This window comes from Pantherophis guttatus, chromosome 4, assembly GCF_059756535.1.
Source record: "Pantherophis guttatus breed Tessera chromosome 4, ASM5975653v1, whole genome shotgun sequence".
NCBI classification, from domain to species: Eukaryota; Metazoa; Chordata; class Lepidosauria; order Squamata; family Colubridae; genus Pantherophis; species Pantherophis guttatus.
This window is the reverse complement of record NC_142066.1, coordinates 66,931,750-66,949,448: the sequence shown is the minus strand read 5'-3', so window position 1 is coordinate 66,949,448 and position 17,699 is coordinate 66,931,750. Positions and strand designations below refer to the sequence as shown.

General features: G+C 38.1%; 1 protein-coding gene across 4 annotated transcripts in view; it reads right to left on the bottom strand.

Moving 5' to 3' along the window:
* The window catches only part of ZPBP (zona pellucida binding protein), a 55,871-nt gene extending 38,412 nt beyond the window's left edge, over positions 1 to 17,459 (bottom strand). Inside the window, exons 1-3 of one of the 4 annotated variants that reach the window (XM_034416425.3) lie at positions 17,237 to 17,459; positions 12,855 to 12,917; positions 6,501 to 6,626 (exon numbers count right to left, since the gene is read on the bottom strand). In XM_034416425.3, the coding sequence (XP_034272316.1) occupies positions 6,501 to 6,626; positions 12,855 to 12,917; positions 17,237 to 17,345 (298 nt within the window). In that variant the 5' untranslated portion in view covers positions 17,346 to 17,459. The remainder of the gene's footprint in view (positions 1 to 6,500; positions 6,627 to 12,854; positions 12,918 to 17,236) is intronic. The other 3 variants (XM_034416426.3, XM_034416427.3, XM_087892359.1) reach the window with 3 other exon arrangements.
* Positions 17,460 to 17,699: the final 240 nt, after the last annotated feature.

Here is a 17,699-nt window from a genome sequence, read left to right as displayed (position 1 = left end):
CAATTTTGGATTAAGATCTTTCTTAGTGTCGGGTAAACCATTTACTCTGTGGGATATTCTCACGCCAAAGTGCTTTATGCCAACCCTGTTGTATATCAAACCCGTCTATCTTAAGGAGCCGATTGTTAGATAAGGTGATTCATTCTTTTACCCAAGTTAATAAAGCAGCTGAATAATAGTTCTCCCAACATGGTAGTCCTAAACCTCCTTTTTCTCTTACTTCTTGCATCATCTTTCTTTTAATCCATGGTTTCTTCCCCTGCCAAACAAATTTTGATATTATTTGATTCAACTCTATAAAAAATTTCTTAGATAGGCTCACTGGTGCAGTCTGAAATAGAAAATTGAACTTTGGTAAAACATAAGATTTCACTGTTGTAACTCGCCCTAGTAATGAGAGTTGTATTTTACCCTATCTATCCAGGTCTTTTTTAATTTGAATTAATAATTTATTGTAGTTGTCCTCCTGTCTGATTTTTTCAACACAGTTCACCCACCCTGTCTTGAATGGCTGGGTGGACTGGACATTAACATTTGAACTATTGTAAGTCCATGTATTTGCCATACACTAAATAAAATAAATAAATACAATAATTAATTGCAATTTGAGATGCTAGAACAGCACAATATTAAGATGTTTTCCATGCTAGACCTATCTTAAAAGTGGTTGTGTATTTAGAATAACAGAGTTGGATGGGACCTTGGAGGTTTTCTAGTCCAACCCACTGCTTAGGCAGGAAACTCTACACCACTTCAGACAAATGGTTATCCAACATCTTCTTAAAAATTTCCAGTGTTGGAGCATTCACAACTTCTGGAGGCAAGTTGTTCCACTGATTAATTGTTTTAACTGTCGGGAAATTTCTCCTTAGTTCTAAGTTGCTTCTCTCCTTGATTAGTTTCCACCCATTGCTTCTTGTCCTACCCTCAGGTACTTTGGAGAATAGCTTGACTCCTTCTTCTTTGAGGCAGCGAGAGATTGGAACACTGCTATCATTTCTCCCCAGTCCTTCTTTTCATTAAACTAGACATATCCAGTTCCTGCAACCATTCTTCATATATTTTAGCCTCCTGTCCCCTAATCATCTGTTGCTCTTCTCTGCACTCTTTCTAGGGTCTATTTCATCAGGATTCATGCCTAGATGATAGTTTTGAAGATGACATCATTTTTCTATTCCTCCCTCCAATTTTTTTATTTGCTGATTGCTGATTTGCTGATTAAATCCATTGTCAATCCATGAAACTCATATGTTGTTATAAGTGGCAGGCAAGCAGCATTGGTGACAAGGGATGGTCCTGGATTTCTTTGCTTCTCATTTACTTAATATGAAATACTATTGTTCTTTCTCTGCTTTGCTCATCAAGATCAACTATAGTGTTGTACTCCAATTGTAATCCTTCTACAAAAAGTAGACTAAAGCATTCTTGCCTACTTCCTGTATTAAAGTGTGCAGGTCCTATTCAGTTCTCATCCAGAGTAAATAACACAGAGCTGCAATCTTTTTCTCCTTCCAAACATAACATTTATCATATACCTATGCCCAAGGATTTCAGATATGGGGCGGGGGGGAGGGAGGGGCTGTAAAGAACATGGCCTAGTGGGCACTGGTGCATGTATATATTGCAAATTCAGCATAGCCAATTCTGGCTTTTAGCTCAAAAATATTTTGTTGATCTCACCAAAGTTTACTCTGATAGTGCTATGATTAAAGGCCGTAAGATAAAATGTAGAGGTAGTTTTGAGAAACAACAGGCCACTTAATGACTATTCAAAGTTACAACAGACACTTCAAAAATTGCAGACAACTCTGTTTCAAAGTTATGACAGCTGCAGAGCTCCTACAGTTGTTAGCCCTTACAAGAGGAATGTTGAACCACCCTCTGCACTACCCCACTCTAACAGGACCCCACAGCGCTTGGGCCTACTCCACATGCCTCCTGGATGCAGCTGCCATTTTTACCACCCCAACAATTTTTTGCGGAAATGGCAACTGCTTTCCAAGCTTTCTGCTCCAATCAGATGGCTGTCAAAAGGCTGCAAAGCTCTCCTGGCTCTTTCTAGGCTTTAGGAAGCTATCCTCTGCATGAATGCAAAGGCAGCAACTATAGAACAAGCTTCCCAAAATCTTTCCTTGCTTTAATCTCCTTCTGCCCCCAGAACGCCATGGTTCTTCAATAAAGAAAATAACTGGGATGGACAGATTTGATGATCAGTCCCCTCCTCAATTAGGTACAAAAATTAAACTACCCATTTCTGCTCTCCAATCTCTATCCCTTATCTTGACTTCAGATTGAATAGTACAGGAGCAGAAGGAAGCAAAGAAAATCCTTCTGCAGCTTTCTGCCTTGAGGAGCTGCAGAAAAAAAATTCAGCCCCGAAAGTTTAAGCTAGAGTTCAACAAAACTGAAACAGGAGGAGAAGCCAGCTCCTTAAAAACTTTATTTCGCTGTTTGTGCAGCAAAAAGGGAGAGAAACTGGATCCTTGGGAAACTTTTTGCTGTTCGTCTGACTGCCTTTAGGACCCAGCTAGAACTCACCTTTAAGTCCTATTTGGGTTCTTCAGATAGTCACATAAACAGCAAAACAGCTGTTTCAAAGACCCAACATCTCCCTTTTTGTTGCAGATATACTATAGCCAGCTAACTGAATTTCTTCTGCAGCTCCTCAAGGCAAAAGACTGCAGAAAAAAAATTCTCTACTTCCTTGCTTGTTCCTCTACCCTTCAGCCTTAACTCAAGCATTTTAAAAGGGGTAGAGATTGGACAACAGGCAGGAATTTAGTTTTTACACCTAATTGGGGGGAGGGAGAGATTAACAAATCCATCCCTCTCAAGATTTTTTTGTTTTCTTTATTGAAGAACTGTGACTTTCTGGGGCAGGGAGGAGATTAAAGCAAGGAAAAGGTTTGTGGAAGCTTTCTGGGGGAGGAAAGAGGTTAAAGCAGTGGTTCCCAATGTGGGGCCCACCCCCACAGAGGAGCAATTTGATTTTTAATGGGGGCAATTGGAACATTGTTTAAACCAAGTTAAGGGCCTTTTAGGCTTCCTCCGCCTGAGTAGAAGTCACTTTTTGAATAGTAAGAATTATGTCACGAGGAGAGGGGCATCAGGATTTTAGAGCGCTTAGGTGGGGCATGGCCAAAAAAGGGTTGGGAACCAGTGGGTTAAATAAAGCAAGAGAAAGCTCATCCTGAAGCTGCTGCTTCGCACACACAGATTGGCTTCCTAAAACCTTGCAAGAACCAGGAGAGGCTTGCAGCCACCCACTGGCCAGCAGATCAGGGACCAGCTGATGGAACTGGAATATTGGAATTGGAATATTCTTTATTAGCCAAGTATGATTGGAAACACAAGGAATTTGTCTCCGGTACATAACCTCTCAGTGTACATACAAACAACGAAGTGATAAGTTATAGACCAAAAACCATCAGACACCATCATAATTTATAAGATACAAACAACACATGATAAATTATAAGGTACCGATGTGAGAGGGTAGTAGGAAAGATGAGAAGAACATGAAAAAGATGAAAAGAATAATAGCAATACAGTCCTACTATACGGATAAATATCTTTAGGCACAAGAAGTGCTGTGGGAATTAGGTGTTGATCAGAGTGATGGCATGGGGGGGACGGCTATCTTTTATGTCTAGTTGTTTTGGCATGCAATGCCCTGTAGAGGCATCCTGAGGGGAGAAGTTGGAACTGTGGGAAGCACCTCACCCAAACAAAGGGAGAATGGTAGGATTAGAAGCAGCCCCTCACCCAAAATCCAACACAGGACGAAAGTCATTAGGCACAATAGCAATTGCCCAACATCCTTTCAGAACACAAGCTCCTTCATTACACCATCCCAGAGCAGTCCAAACTTCACCTGCAAGCTCAGATAAACAATAAGCCAGAGGCTGACCAGATTAGCTTAGACAAATACCTAGAATTTGCATTTTCCCTTTTGCCTATAGAGCCAACTATGATCCCTACATTTATTTATTTATTTATTTATTTATTTATTTATTTATTGGTTTGATTTATATGCCGCCTTTCTCCGGAGACTCAGGGCGGCTTACAATGCTTTAAGCAATAGCCTTCATGCTTTTGTATATACCTGCTTAGTAGGGCTTCGCCCCCCCCCCAAGCGGTGTTCTTTTTTTATACAGTCAGCTTATTGGCCCCACAATCCGGGTCCTCATTTTACCTACCTCGAAAGGATGTAAGTCTGAGTCAACCTTGAGCCTGGTGAGATTTGAACTTGCAGTAATTGCAGGCAGCTGGTGCTACTTAACAGCACTTTAGTCTGCTGTGCCACCAAGGCTCTTTTAACCCCTGTATGACCCCATAGGAATCTGACAACAGCCAATAGAATATTAAAGGACATATTCTTGCACAGGAACAGAAAGCTCAAATACAAATCTCAAAGAAGGTATAACCCCCCCCCACACACACACACACTCAACTCCATTTTGTCAGCTGTCCCAAAAACATATGTGGTTGGTGGTTTTGCTTCATCAATAAATGGAACCATTTTTTTCCAATCAGCCTCCATGTTTCTAGTTTATTTCTCCCAGCTTGGAACTGAACCAGATGAATAATTCTTCCAACAAAACAGTTTCTGTCCAGGATGTGATAGGGCACAAAGCTCTGAAAGGCTAGGGAGCCTTTTTTTTGGGGGGGGGGGGTCCCCCCTTTTTTTTTTGTCCCAGAAAGGCAGGGCAACTTGGAAGGAGGAAGGGCAGGGGCAAAATTAGGAAAGCAGGTCTAACCAGCATTTTCCTTCCCCATTTTTTTCTCTCTGGCAAAATAGCTGAGCAGCAAGCCAGAGGGTCAGAAGTGGAGCATGGGTATCTCAAAGTGGTAGAGGCCTTGGAAGGCCTGAAGCAGGTAGGCTTGTGCCTAAACTAGGTCTCCAGGATCTACCCCACCCCCTAGCTCCATTTAATAACCTATGCCTTTGTTTAATGAATGTGCTGGGGAGAGCAGGGAGAGCTAGACATTACTTGAGGCAATTTATTTAATATTATCCTTACTTTCAACCTAAATGTACAAGGTCTATTACAGTTGTTAATTTAAGGACTACCTGTAATAACATCTCCATACATAATGCTCCCTCCTATTTTGCCCCACACACAATAATGCTCTGGGGTAGCTGGCTGAGAATGACTGGCCTAGTTACCCAGTGAGCTTCTGTGGGTGAGAGTAGAATACAACCAGGGATTCTAGTCTAAAACTTGACAATGACACCATACCGAATCTCACTATCTATAATTTATAAATATACTTACATCTTATATTTCTGCTTCATGATAATCATATGCAAGTGAGCATTTTACTCATTTAGTTTTTTTAGTGCTATGAATGAGCTAAAATTCTAACCTAGTGAGCAGACAAAACAGTCATCTACAGTTGATACTTAGTCTAATTAGAGCACAAAAGAAAAGATTGCATGCATAAAAATTTTATACTTTCATTAAGATGAGATATAATTCTTCAATTAGAAGCACAAGTGTAAAGGAGCAAGACAATATAGCCAAAGTTAAATCCTATCTATATGAATAAAAACTTTCTCTTGTATATAAATTGAAGAACATAACTTTTTTGGTCTAAGGAATGTCTCTATTTTTTTGAGTAAATTTGGGAGTTTGAACTTCAAAATCTGTATCTATAATGGCAACTGGGGATTGAAATTTCTATTGCTAAATGATTTGGTCATAAAGTTGCATCCACATAATTTAGCGATGGCAATGTCTGCAGTCCTGGTTGCCATTATTAACCAAAAACTATAGTAGTTTGGTGAGGCTATTTCCTACCGGCTTCCCACAACCAAGGCAGTGGAGAAGCCAGCTTAAATTTCAAATCCCAAGCAGCAAGCAAGTTAGCAAGCTGGTAAATTACAAGCAGTAGGTAGGGAAGGGTAAAGGGGCTGCACGAGGGTGATATGAAGACAAGAACTGGGGTGCATAAGGGTGCATGTAGGTACTCAAGAGTATAAGGGAGATGCAGAGCAAGGATCTTGTTGGATGTGGATGCAAGGATGCACAATAATCAGTGCAGCAGAAATGCAGAGACTGGGGAAGGGTATACAGGTGGGGGAGACTTCTTCACTAACTTTCTGGGGAAGCTGATAAGGAAGGTTGCAAATGATGATCACATGATTGAGGGGAGCTACAACTAAGATTGTTAAGAGTCAATTGCCAAGCACCCAGATCATGATCCCAAGACCATGAGGGTGCCCAGATTGCCAGAATTCAAGAATTGGTTGTAACCATCATTCATTCAGCATTGTCATTACTTTGAATGGTCACTAAATGAATGCTTGTAAATCAAGAACTACCCATAATTGTTAAAAACAATTAGTTTGGTTTATCTGTGTTTAATTATAAGTAAAATTAAATTAAACCCCTTATATTTAGTTTAATACAAGAGAGTACATATAAATTGACATTCTGTTCTTGTTTTAGATAAAAAACAGGAAAATATTATTAAGTAATACTGGAGGAAAATACCTGTAACCAAATCACCACTTGGTCCATGCCATTCAAATATTGGGTCGATCAATTCTGAATTTCTCAGATGATTTGTTAAACACAGAATATGTGGACTGTTATGATGCTGCCTGACATAAACTTTGACTGAAAATATAATTTAATTAATATTTGTTAAAAGAAAGTACATAAAAAATAAAATGCATTTAAAATAATAATTATCCAAGTAAAGCAATGTTATCTTCAAGATTTATGCATTTACTCAGAAGTAAATCTAATTAATTTCAAGATTTGCTTGTAAATAGTTTAGGATGACATGAAATAGATTTAATTGGCATACATGACAGAATACATGTGTTCAGACTTTCAGACATAGGATGTCTTTGTTACAGTATAACTAGCAAAGTTATATCTTTACTTATGGCATCTCAATAATTAAATGCTACATTAAAAAATAAAGACTATGTCCTTTGCTCACATTCCATTCTCTGTAAGATTAATAGACAAACCAGGATTCACATTTTTAGCGATAGATTACTTAGAAACATAGACTCATGGGGTGTAAGGGACCTTAGGGGTCTTTTAGTCGAACTCCCTGCCCAGAGCAGGGCTCCTTATATCATCCCAAACAAATGGTTGTCCAATCCTTTCTTAAAAACCTCCAGCAATGAAGCACCCACAACTCTGGGAGGCAAGCTGTTCCATTAATTTTTCTGACAAGAAATTTCTTAGTTCCAGATTGGATCTCTCTTTAATTAGCTTCCGTCCATTATTTCTTGTCCTGCCCTCAGGTGTTTTGGAGAGTAAGCCAACTCTCTCTTTTCTATGACTGTCCCTCAAATATTGGAAGACAGCTATCATGTCACCCCTAATCTTCCTCTTCATTAGACCAGACATATCTAATACTGTTAACTGTTTATTGTATGGTTTAACTCCTATCATTTTGTTACTCCTCTCTACACTTTTTCTAGAGTCTCAGCAGTTTCTTTGTGTCATGGAGACCAGAAGTGAATGCAATATTCCAAATATGGTTTCACTACTACAATACAGAGCAGCATTATCATTTTAATTGCTGCCCTTCTGTTGATGCAGCCTAAGATTGCTTTAGCTTTTTTGGCAGCTGCAGCATATTGCTGGCTCATACTTAACTAGTTGTTCATGAGGACATCTAGAGCCTTCTCACAGTTATTGTTGTAGAGCCAAGTATTGTCTATTCTGCACCTGTGAATTTGATTTTTCCTGCTTAAGTGCGGAACCTTACTTTTCCCATCACTGAACTGCATCCTATTGGATAGGATCCAATGCTCAAGTGGGTCAAGATTCTTCTAAATTGCGAGTCTCTCTTCCATGGTGGTAGCAATTCCCCTACTTTGGTGTCATCTGCAAATTTAATAAGCTCCCCTTCTATCCCCACTTTTAAATCATTTAAGATGTTGAAGAGCACTGGCTCTAAAATAGAATCTGATATTTTCCCCCTTCACGTTTTCCGCCATGTACAGTAAACATAACTCCACTGAAGACTACATGCTGAAAGCAGTTGGTCAACCACTAATCCATCTGGTGATGGTACTGCCTACCCCACATTGTTCTATCTTACTGAGAGGTAGGCTGTGATCTATCCCACATTGTTTTTATCATACCAAGAAGTAAGCTGTGCTCTTCTTTATCAAATGCCTTATTGAAGTCTAAGTAGAGTATATCCGCACCATTTCCTTGATCTATTAATTTAGTCACTTTATCAAAGAAGACAATAAAGCACAATCTGTTTTTAACAAGTCCAGACTGTTTCTAGTAATCACCTTTTTCATTTGTAGGTACTCACAAATCCGTCACTACTAGGTATTTGCAGATCCATTGCTTATCTTTTCCAGAATTTCCCCAGGTATTAATGTCAAGCTGATTTGTCTGTAGTTTCCTGGTTTCATTTTTTTCTCTTTTGAAAATTGTACATCAGCTCCTTTCCAGTCTCTGGCAGTTCCCCTATGCTCCAGGACCTCTAGAAGATTTTGTTCAGTAGTTTGGAGATCACATCATTTGGCTTTTTCAGAATCCTTGTATGTAAACCATCTAGTCCTAGCAATTTAAACTCATCTAAAGTGGATAAGTAAGATATTCTATTAATAACTTTTCCCTATTTGATTGGCATTCCTTTTTCCCATTAATGGGTTGATCATTTCCTTGACTACTTCTTATTCCTTACATATTAAAAGAAGCTCTTGTTATTTTTGGCATTTGTTGCAAGTCTTACTTCTTTCTGAGTCTTAGCTTTCTTGACTCCACCCTTACAGATTCAGGGTATTTATTGGTATTCTTTTCTTAGTATGAGCTTCTCTTTCCATTTTTATACTTTTTTTTGTACTTCAATTTGTCAGAGAGCTCCTTGTTGAATCACGCTGGTTTCATCTGGTCTCTTCTTGTTGTTTTCTCTCTGTGGTGCTTCATTTGATTTGGCTTTTTTAATCTTATTTTTCAGTGTTTTCCAATGTTGAATTGCTTTTCCCTTTAGAATTTCCATCAATGGAATCCTTCCTAATCTCTTAGTTTGTTGAAATCAAGAAACACTCTCTTGAAATCTAAAACACTCCTTTGACATTTCATCCCTATTAGTAAGGATTAAGTTCAGTGTAACTGACCCTCCAGTTTCTTCCTTTGCCATTTGGATGATGAAATTGTCAACTCGGCTCATCAGGAGCCTGTTTGATCTCCCACTTGCTGCAGAATTTGTCTCCCTATTAATGTCCCTCACTATTATAATTGTGTATTTCCTACACACCAGCTAACTGATTAACCAAAAATTCATCTATTTCCTCTATTTGGTTGGGTGGCCTGTTTAGTATACACCAATAGCAATATTTTTCTTGTAATAGTCACCAGAAGAATTGAAGAAGTCTTTCATCCTTGGTATTGTGTATATCTGTAGAGATCTGGAGATTTCTTTTCTTTCTTTTTTTTTTTTGTAAATATTTTTTTTTTCAAACTTAAACATAAAATATAACTTTCAAGAGCAGTCTCGATCTGATCCATAGATGGTTACCACGCTTACATTTCTTTAACAAGCTCCATTCACAATTTCCCATTACATCTTTTACAAATAAAAATTCAAAACATAAAAGAAAAAGTTTTAACATAAATTCTAACATCTTCATCTAAACAAATCCATTATATCAATACAATTTTAATTTCAAATTAACTTTCACTCATTTTTATATCTATAAATCAATCTTAATTATATCTTGTTCTTCACCTTTTATCTTTCATCAGCATCAAAAAAATTTTTAGCAATATTCTAACCTCTTATTCTAATTATTTACCCTACAATTATATCAGCACAAATCTTAATTTCAAATTCCATACCACTCCATTTTATTATACTTTATAAGACAAAGTTCTATCTAATTCTTAATCTCTTGACCCTTTCCTCGATTCTTAATATCTTAAATTTTATCAATTTATCTTTGATTTTATCCCACTTATCATCTATTACACTTTTCACGTTACACAGATTTATCACAAAAACATGTTTTATTTAGTCTAATTTCTAGCATATTTTCTTCCATACCTCCCTCTATTATTTGGCTACTATCCAACGTATTCTGTTTGGCTGATTCCCAGCATATTCTTCTCCAGAACATCAACTATTTTTGGCTAATTTCAATATAGTCTCCTCCAAGCCTACCACCATTATTGGCTGATTTCCAGCATATTTTGTTTGGCTGATTTCCAGCATAGTCTCCTCCTATACTCCCTCCACTGTTTGGCTGATTTCCAGCATATTCTCCTCCAACTCTCCTCCTGTTTGGCTGATTTCCAGCATTTTATTGGCTGATTTCCAGCATATTATGTTTGGCTGATTTACAGCATAGTCTCCTCCAGGACTCCCACTCTTGTTTGGCTGATTTCCAGCATCCAACTCTCCTATAATTGTTTGTCTGATTTCCAGCATTTTAACTAGTTTCCAACATATTTCCTCCGAGTCTCAAACTCTTATCTAGTTGGTATCCATCCCTATTATTTTAACTTCCCCTTAACATATAATTATCTATTTTATGTCAGTTTCCAGCGTAGTCTTTCAAATTAAGTCTTTCATAATAATCATCATTTCCAGCATATATTAATTAAATCACAATTTGTCACTAATATCTATGTATCTGATAGTTTGCTCAATAAAACCTTAATCCAGCATAATCATCAATCTAACATTTGTTTGCAAATTAAAATTAAAACATATTACATCAAGCAGTACAGTTTTCTTAAAGTTGTCTCACAGTAATATATACTCTTCTTTATTGTTTTAACCACCTGTATATCATCCTCTATTTTAATTGCCATCTCTTATTTTCTATTTTTATTACTCCAGAAGCCTTTCTGTTTTTATCCAAAAATCATGTATACCTTTAGGCTTTTAATCTTTACATTTCAGTTTAGTTACATTTAAAATTTATTACTTTATTTCCTCCTTTTCTTCCTTTTTCTATCTGTCCATAAATGTTCCATTTCAAAGTTCATCTATTCAAATAAAAAAATTCTGTATGTTCCTTTAATGCTTTTATAATGTCTGTTCCATGTGTGATGCATCAACCTGTCCTGTCTTTTTTTTCCTGCGCCACACCTAATTTTTTTTGCTAAACTTGTTAATTTCCACTGTCAAATGTCCAAAATATTCCTTCTTTCTTCTTAAAATCATCTGGGACAGAATAGAAATCTCCAAAGTCCATAGATCTAATGTTAATTTCAAAGTAATCCAAAGTAAAAAGCCATTTAAAATGTTTCTTTTTCAAACGGAAAGAAAAATATCTTCAATCCACTTTCCTGCTTAATCACCGCAGACTCCATGGCAATTTTGTTGCCATCCGTCTGTTTGTCTTCATTAGCTTCGTTAACTTTCAAAGGTGTAAACTCCCAAAGAGACATTTCTCCAATCCGTTCCAAATAAAAGCAAAGTCAATTTACTGAGTTGTTAAAAGCCAATTCTTCCAAGCCAAATTTAATAAAGCAAAGTCTATTTCGGGTCTTCATTTCCATTTTTTTTTTCCTTTTCAATCTTCAAGCCCCACAGCTCTGTAGCCGCTATTTGAAGTTTGGGGTCTTTTTTAAAAAATCCAAATATATGTGTTGTTTTGCCTGGGTTGGTGTCACTCACCCGGCTTCAAGATACTCGCTCTCTATTCTTCTCCGTTTCTCCTCCTCTCCTCCAGCATGATCTTTGTTCCCGGTTGCCGCAGTTTCGGGACAGCCACCATGGCTGTCGTTCCACTGCCACCAGCGTGAAGGGAAAGCCTCCGGCCCTGAGGAACCTGCCTGTTCCTCTCGGCCGCCCAAGGGGTCCCTTCTTGTCCCCCTGTCCCTGCAAGACAGGGGAGGTCCGCAGACCTGTCAGCAGCAGCTTAGCAGACGGGGTTTTGGCGAAGCTCTGCGGAGCTCGCCATTTCCCCGTCTGTGTCCCTGCGGCGCCAACTATTTCTTCTACTTGGTTGGGTGGCCTGTTTAGTATATACCAATACAATGTTTTTCTTGTAATAGTCACCAGAAGAATTGAAGAAGTCTTTCATCCTTGGTATTGTGTATATCTGTAGAGATCTGTAGATTTCTTACATATAGTGCATCTGCTCTTCTTCTTTTTTGGAATCTGTTTCTTATTACAGGTAATCCTCAACCTACAACCACTCATTTAGTGACCGTTCAAAGTTACGGCACTGGAAAAAATGACTTATGATCGTTTTTCACACTTACAATCATTGAAGCATCCCTATGGTCACATGATCAAAATGCAGATGCTTGGCAACTGGTTCATATTTATGACAGTCGCAGTGTCCTGGGGTCATGTGATTACCTTTTGCAACCTTATGATAAGTAAAGTCAATGGGGAAGCCAGAGTCACTTAATAACCGTGTTACTAATTTAATAACAAAAGTGATTCACTTAACAACTGTGATAAGAAAGGTCATAAAATGGGGCAAAATTCACTTAACAACTGTCTTGCTTAGCAATAGAAATTTGGGCTCAGTTGTAGTTGTAAGTCGAGGACTACCTGTACATTTAAATGGCAATCAATGAACTATTAACTACATTAATTATGGTAAATAGGTTTCAAAAAACCAGGAAAAGAAACCAACTATATAAATCAGGATTTTATATGTTGACATCTTCAGTTTAACCATTAACCAGTCAGTTGATGTTAGTTTAATACAACCTGTGTTTTCTTGATTTGTTTCACTTCTCATAGAAAGTAATGAAAGAGAGTAAAGGAATAGCATTAACATTCCTGAGGCATGAACTGTTTAAGGGCAAAATATGAACATGTGAATAGAGCCAATGCTGAAAACCTCTCCAAAATTTCAAATTTGTTTGAAAGAATGTACAGCATTTACTATATACCTGGTAAATTTGTTGATCCTACAACTTTCGGTGGTTTGTGATTTATTCTGGTAGAAGAATGAACTGTCAAAAGAGAGGAAAAAAGTAGTATAAATTCAAATCTTAGAAAAATAACTAGGACACAAATGACTGTTGATTAATCAGAAAAAAATAACAAATCAAAGCAATCATAACTACTTTATACACAATTTCAATAATACAGAATGAAGTGGCCATATTCAAACAATAATCCAAAACCTTTAAAAATATATGAAGTAACTGGCAGACGTGATCTCAGAACCACTGAACTATATCTTTCGAAGATCCTGGAGCACCAGGGAACTGCAAGAGGATTAGAAAAGAGCTGATATAGTTGCCATCTTCAAAAAAGGAAAAAAAAATATCTATATGATATGTATATAAGAACAAAGTAGCAAATAGTAATTATATTTGTTGTTATGGAAAGAATATGTATGGATATATCAAGACCAGGATAGTCACACCGTGTTCAATGTTTTTAATGTTTATTAAATAAAAACCTTTTTTTAAAAAAAAGAAAAAAAATAGATTCAGAAAACTACAGACCTATCAGCCTGACCTCAATACCTGGGAAGATTCTGGAAAATATAAGCAATGCATCAGCAAACACCTAGAGGCAAACAGTCATAACCAAAACCCAAAATGAGTTTATCAAAAACAGATCATGCCAGACAAATCTTATTGCAATCTTCGACAAAATGACAAAATTAGTGAACCAGAGGAATTCTGTGGATATAATTTACTTGGACTTCAGTAAGACATTTGATAGATCACAACCTACTACTTGATAAGATAGAAAAATGTTAGACAGCATCATCACCAGATGGATTCGTAACTGGCTAACCAACTGCACTAAATGTGTAGTCCTCAATGGAACTGCATCTACATGGAGGGAAGTATGCAGTGAGGTACACCAAGACGCTGTTTTAGGCCCGGTACTCTTCATTATCTTCATCAATGATTTGGATGAGGAGATAGATAGGGAACTCATCAAATTTGCAGATGACATCAAGCTGGCAGGAATAGCCAACACTCCAGAAGATAGGCTTAAGATACAGAAGGATCTTGACAAACTCGAATATTGGGTGCTATCTAACAAAACAAAATTCAATAGTGAAAAAAGGACTACGTGTGACAAGATAACAGTGTTCCAATATCTCAGGGGTTGCCACAAAGAGGGAATAAATATATTCTCTGAAGCACCTGAAGAAGCAATGGATGGAAATTAAACAAGGAAAGAAGCAACCAGAACGAAGGAGAAATTTCCTGACAGATTAGAACAATTAATCAGTGAACAACTTGTCTTCAGAAATTGTGAATGTTCCAACACTGGAAGTTTTTAAAAAGAGATAGGAAAACCATTTGTCTGAGATGGTATGGGATTGGACTAGAAGACCTACAAGGTCCCTTCCATTTGATAAAGTAGCCATAACCTACTACTTGATAAGATAGAAAAATGTGGGTTAGACAGCATCATCACCAGATAGATTCGTAACTGGCTGACCAACCATACTCAACATGTAGTCCTCAATGGAACTGCATCTACATGGAGGGAAGTATACAGTGAGGTACACCAAGGCTCTGTTTTAGGCCCAGTACTCTTCAATAAATGCATCAATGATTTGAATGAGGAGATAGATAGGGAACTTATCAAATTTGCAGATGATACAAAGCTGGCAAGAATAGCCAACACTCCAGAAGATAGGCTTAAGATACAGAAAGATCTTGACTAACTCGGACATTGGGTGCTATCTAACAAAATGAAATTCAATGATGAAAAAAGTTAAGGTTCTACATTTAGGCAAGAAAAACAAAATGCACAGGTACAGAATATGCGGTACCTCACTCAATAGTAGTAACTGTGACAGGGATCTTGGAGTCTTAGTGTGCAATCATTTCAATATGAGCCAGCAGTGTGCTGCAGCTGCCAAAAGATCCAACACAGTTCTAGGCTGCGTAAATAGAGGGATAGAATCAACATCACGTGAAGTGTTAATACCAATTTATAGTGCTTTGGTAAGGCCACACTTGGAATACTGCATCCAGTTTTGGTCGCCACAATGTAAAAAAGAAATTGAGACTCTAGAAAGCATGCAGAGAAGAGCAAGAAAGATGATTAGGAAGCTAAAACATATAAAGAATGGTTGCTGAAATTGGGTATGACTAGTGTGATGAAAAGAAGGACTACGTTCCAATATCCAATATCAGTTCCAATATCTCAGGGGCTGCCACAAAGAAGAGGGAGTCAAGCTATTCTCCAAAGCACCTGAGGGCAGGACAAGAAGCAATGGGTGGAAACTAATCAAGGAGAAAAGCAACCTAGAACTAAGGAGAAATTAGGATGATTTACAGCAAGCTAGCGGCAAAAGGAGTCATAGTTTGCAAAACTGATTTGCTCAAAATAGCCAAATTTGTTGATTTGGCCAAGCCAAAAAATCCCTTTATGACAGAGTGCTACATGGATGAGGCTTGTAGTTGTACGTATTTACAAATTAAATCAGTAGCCAAATTAAGACAGTTAATTCAGGACCTGGCCAAGTGAGGGCTGTCTATGGCACTGTCTGACGGGCCCGTGACCTTGGCCTGTCCACCACAGAGAAAGGCTCCACTTCTTTCTAACTGAATGCTTGACGTTAGTCTTTCCTTGCTTCTTTTCCTCCAGGGATGGAGGGCTCGAGAAGGGGATTGGAGCAACCCCAGTGGGATCAGGCATCTCAGGAGGCAGCCTAGAGGTGGGGTCCTCGCCCTGGCAGAGAGTGAGGAGGGAGAGAGAAGAGCCTGACGGAGCTGGAGCTGCAGGAGAGATCAATGTTTACAGAGGGCAGGTCCTTTGCAACTTTACAAGTTACTTCGGCCCGCTGTAAACATCTGTGGGCACACGCACCATCACCATTGCTCTTTTGGTTTCTGGCACACATGTGCACCGGCCACCTGGTCTTCATGTTTCCAGTGCTCTGGCATGTGTGAAGACCAGTTGGCCAGCGTGCATGCGGGTGCCAAAAACCCAAAGACCAAGGGGCCAGCGCACGCATGCTTGGCATTACAGTATGTCCTAAAGATTGGTCTTCATCCCATTCTACATTTAGTTTAAAGTCCTTTAGATAAGCTGTGCCAGTTAGAAGTTTGAAAGTTTGATAACCAAACTATTCTGGAGCCAAACATTCTGGAAACTGAAAGTAAGTGGATCCTAGAAAACACTGCTAACAATAAAATCGGAAGACTTAGAAAAATAGGGGCAGACTATTTATAATCTTATAAAATAATGCAATTAAAGCCAGATAAAGTTATATATAATTTGCAAGCCAAGTATGGATAACATGACAATGCTCAATAGACTGAAAAGAAAGTAATCTTCTCAATCCCATGTGTTTTATTTCTACGTTTTAAACTACGGTACACTTTTCTGAATAGAAAATAACTACAATGCATAGCCACAAGGTGGAGTCATACAACCATAAATATTTAAATAAGTAAAAATATAATAAATTACAGTAATTCTAAACATTTACAGTTTTCCTAGAACTGTTTTCAATTATAAAATCTGAAAAATATATACATTCTAATACAATATTCTTTCTCAGATAAAAATGAAATCCATTTATTTTCTTCTCTCAATTAGTTCATTTGCTGAAATGCATTTTAGGATCCTTTGTTTGAAAGGTCTTGAATCTTAAATGTTACTTTTGTCTAACACAAAATAATAATTATTCCAAATAACTTTATTCTTTAGTTTAGTTTTACCATCATATCCTTTTAGAAAATTACAAAAGAAAACTATCAGAAAATAGTTTGCAAGTTCATTATGGTAGCAGATAGAAATTTACATAAAGATCTAATAGATCTGAGTAATTTATGACTGAACTAAGCCATTTTAGTAACTGCAACAACTGACACACATTCCCAAAATTGTTTGTTGAAACGAAGAAAGCCTGAGCAGAAAACTAGGAAGTGATGAAAAGTCTATATGCTTACATCTAGTACCCAAATAAATTCTGGGACTGAAATTTATTTAATGAAATAAATAATATAATGATAATTTGGCAAAAACTGGTTTATTCATACGGAGACCATACGCTACTAGCCCAGGAAGCATAGATTGGAAGTCAGGATGCTAACTGACCAGCTACAAACGCTGTCTTTCCTATGCGAATCATTACTATGGATTTGCTTGCTAGTTATACTCCTCCGTCTAAAGATGATCAAACCTATCAAACATGCAGTATTTTACGGGACTTTCCTCAAGAATTACGCTACCAATATGCCAAGAGGAGGGCAGGAAGCGCATTATGGTCTTAAGGGAGCCGGACTGGGAAGCTGTCCTCTTCCCTTCTTCCTCCTAATTATTGAAGTACGCGCTCTTTTACCTATGGAAAGTCCCTGCAATAGGGACAATGCCAGAGCAACCCAGGAAACACAGAAACTCCAGTATGCAGAGGAGAAGTCACGTCTTCTCCGCAATCCTCGGCGCCGCATCCCCGCATGCCAACAAATGCTGCGGGACTGGGTGACTTCCCGCTCTCCCCTCCACTTTTTCGCACGCGGGCGCCAACAAATTCGTTAGCGCTGGCGTCGAATGCCTCTCGTCACAATGGAAAAGGGGAGGGGCGGAGGAAGTGCAATGAAGCACGGCGCAGAACTGTTCCGATGAATTGGCGGGCGGCTTCGCGTAATATGGAGCGTTCGCCTGTGACTCTTACGCAACTGCAAACCATTCCTTATATCCTCGTGTCGGCGACCTAAAAAGGCTACTTGGCATATTGGCCATAACCTCTCCGTGTGTTTGAACTACCGCTACTTTGAGCATACATTATTTAATAGTTTTTTGCT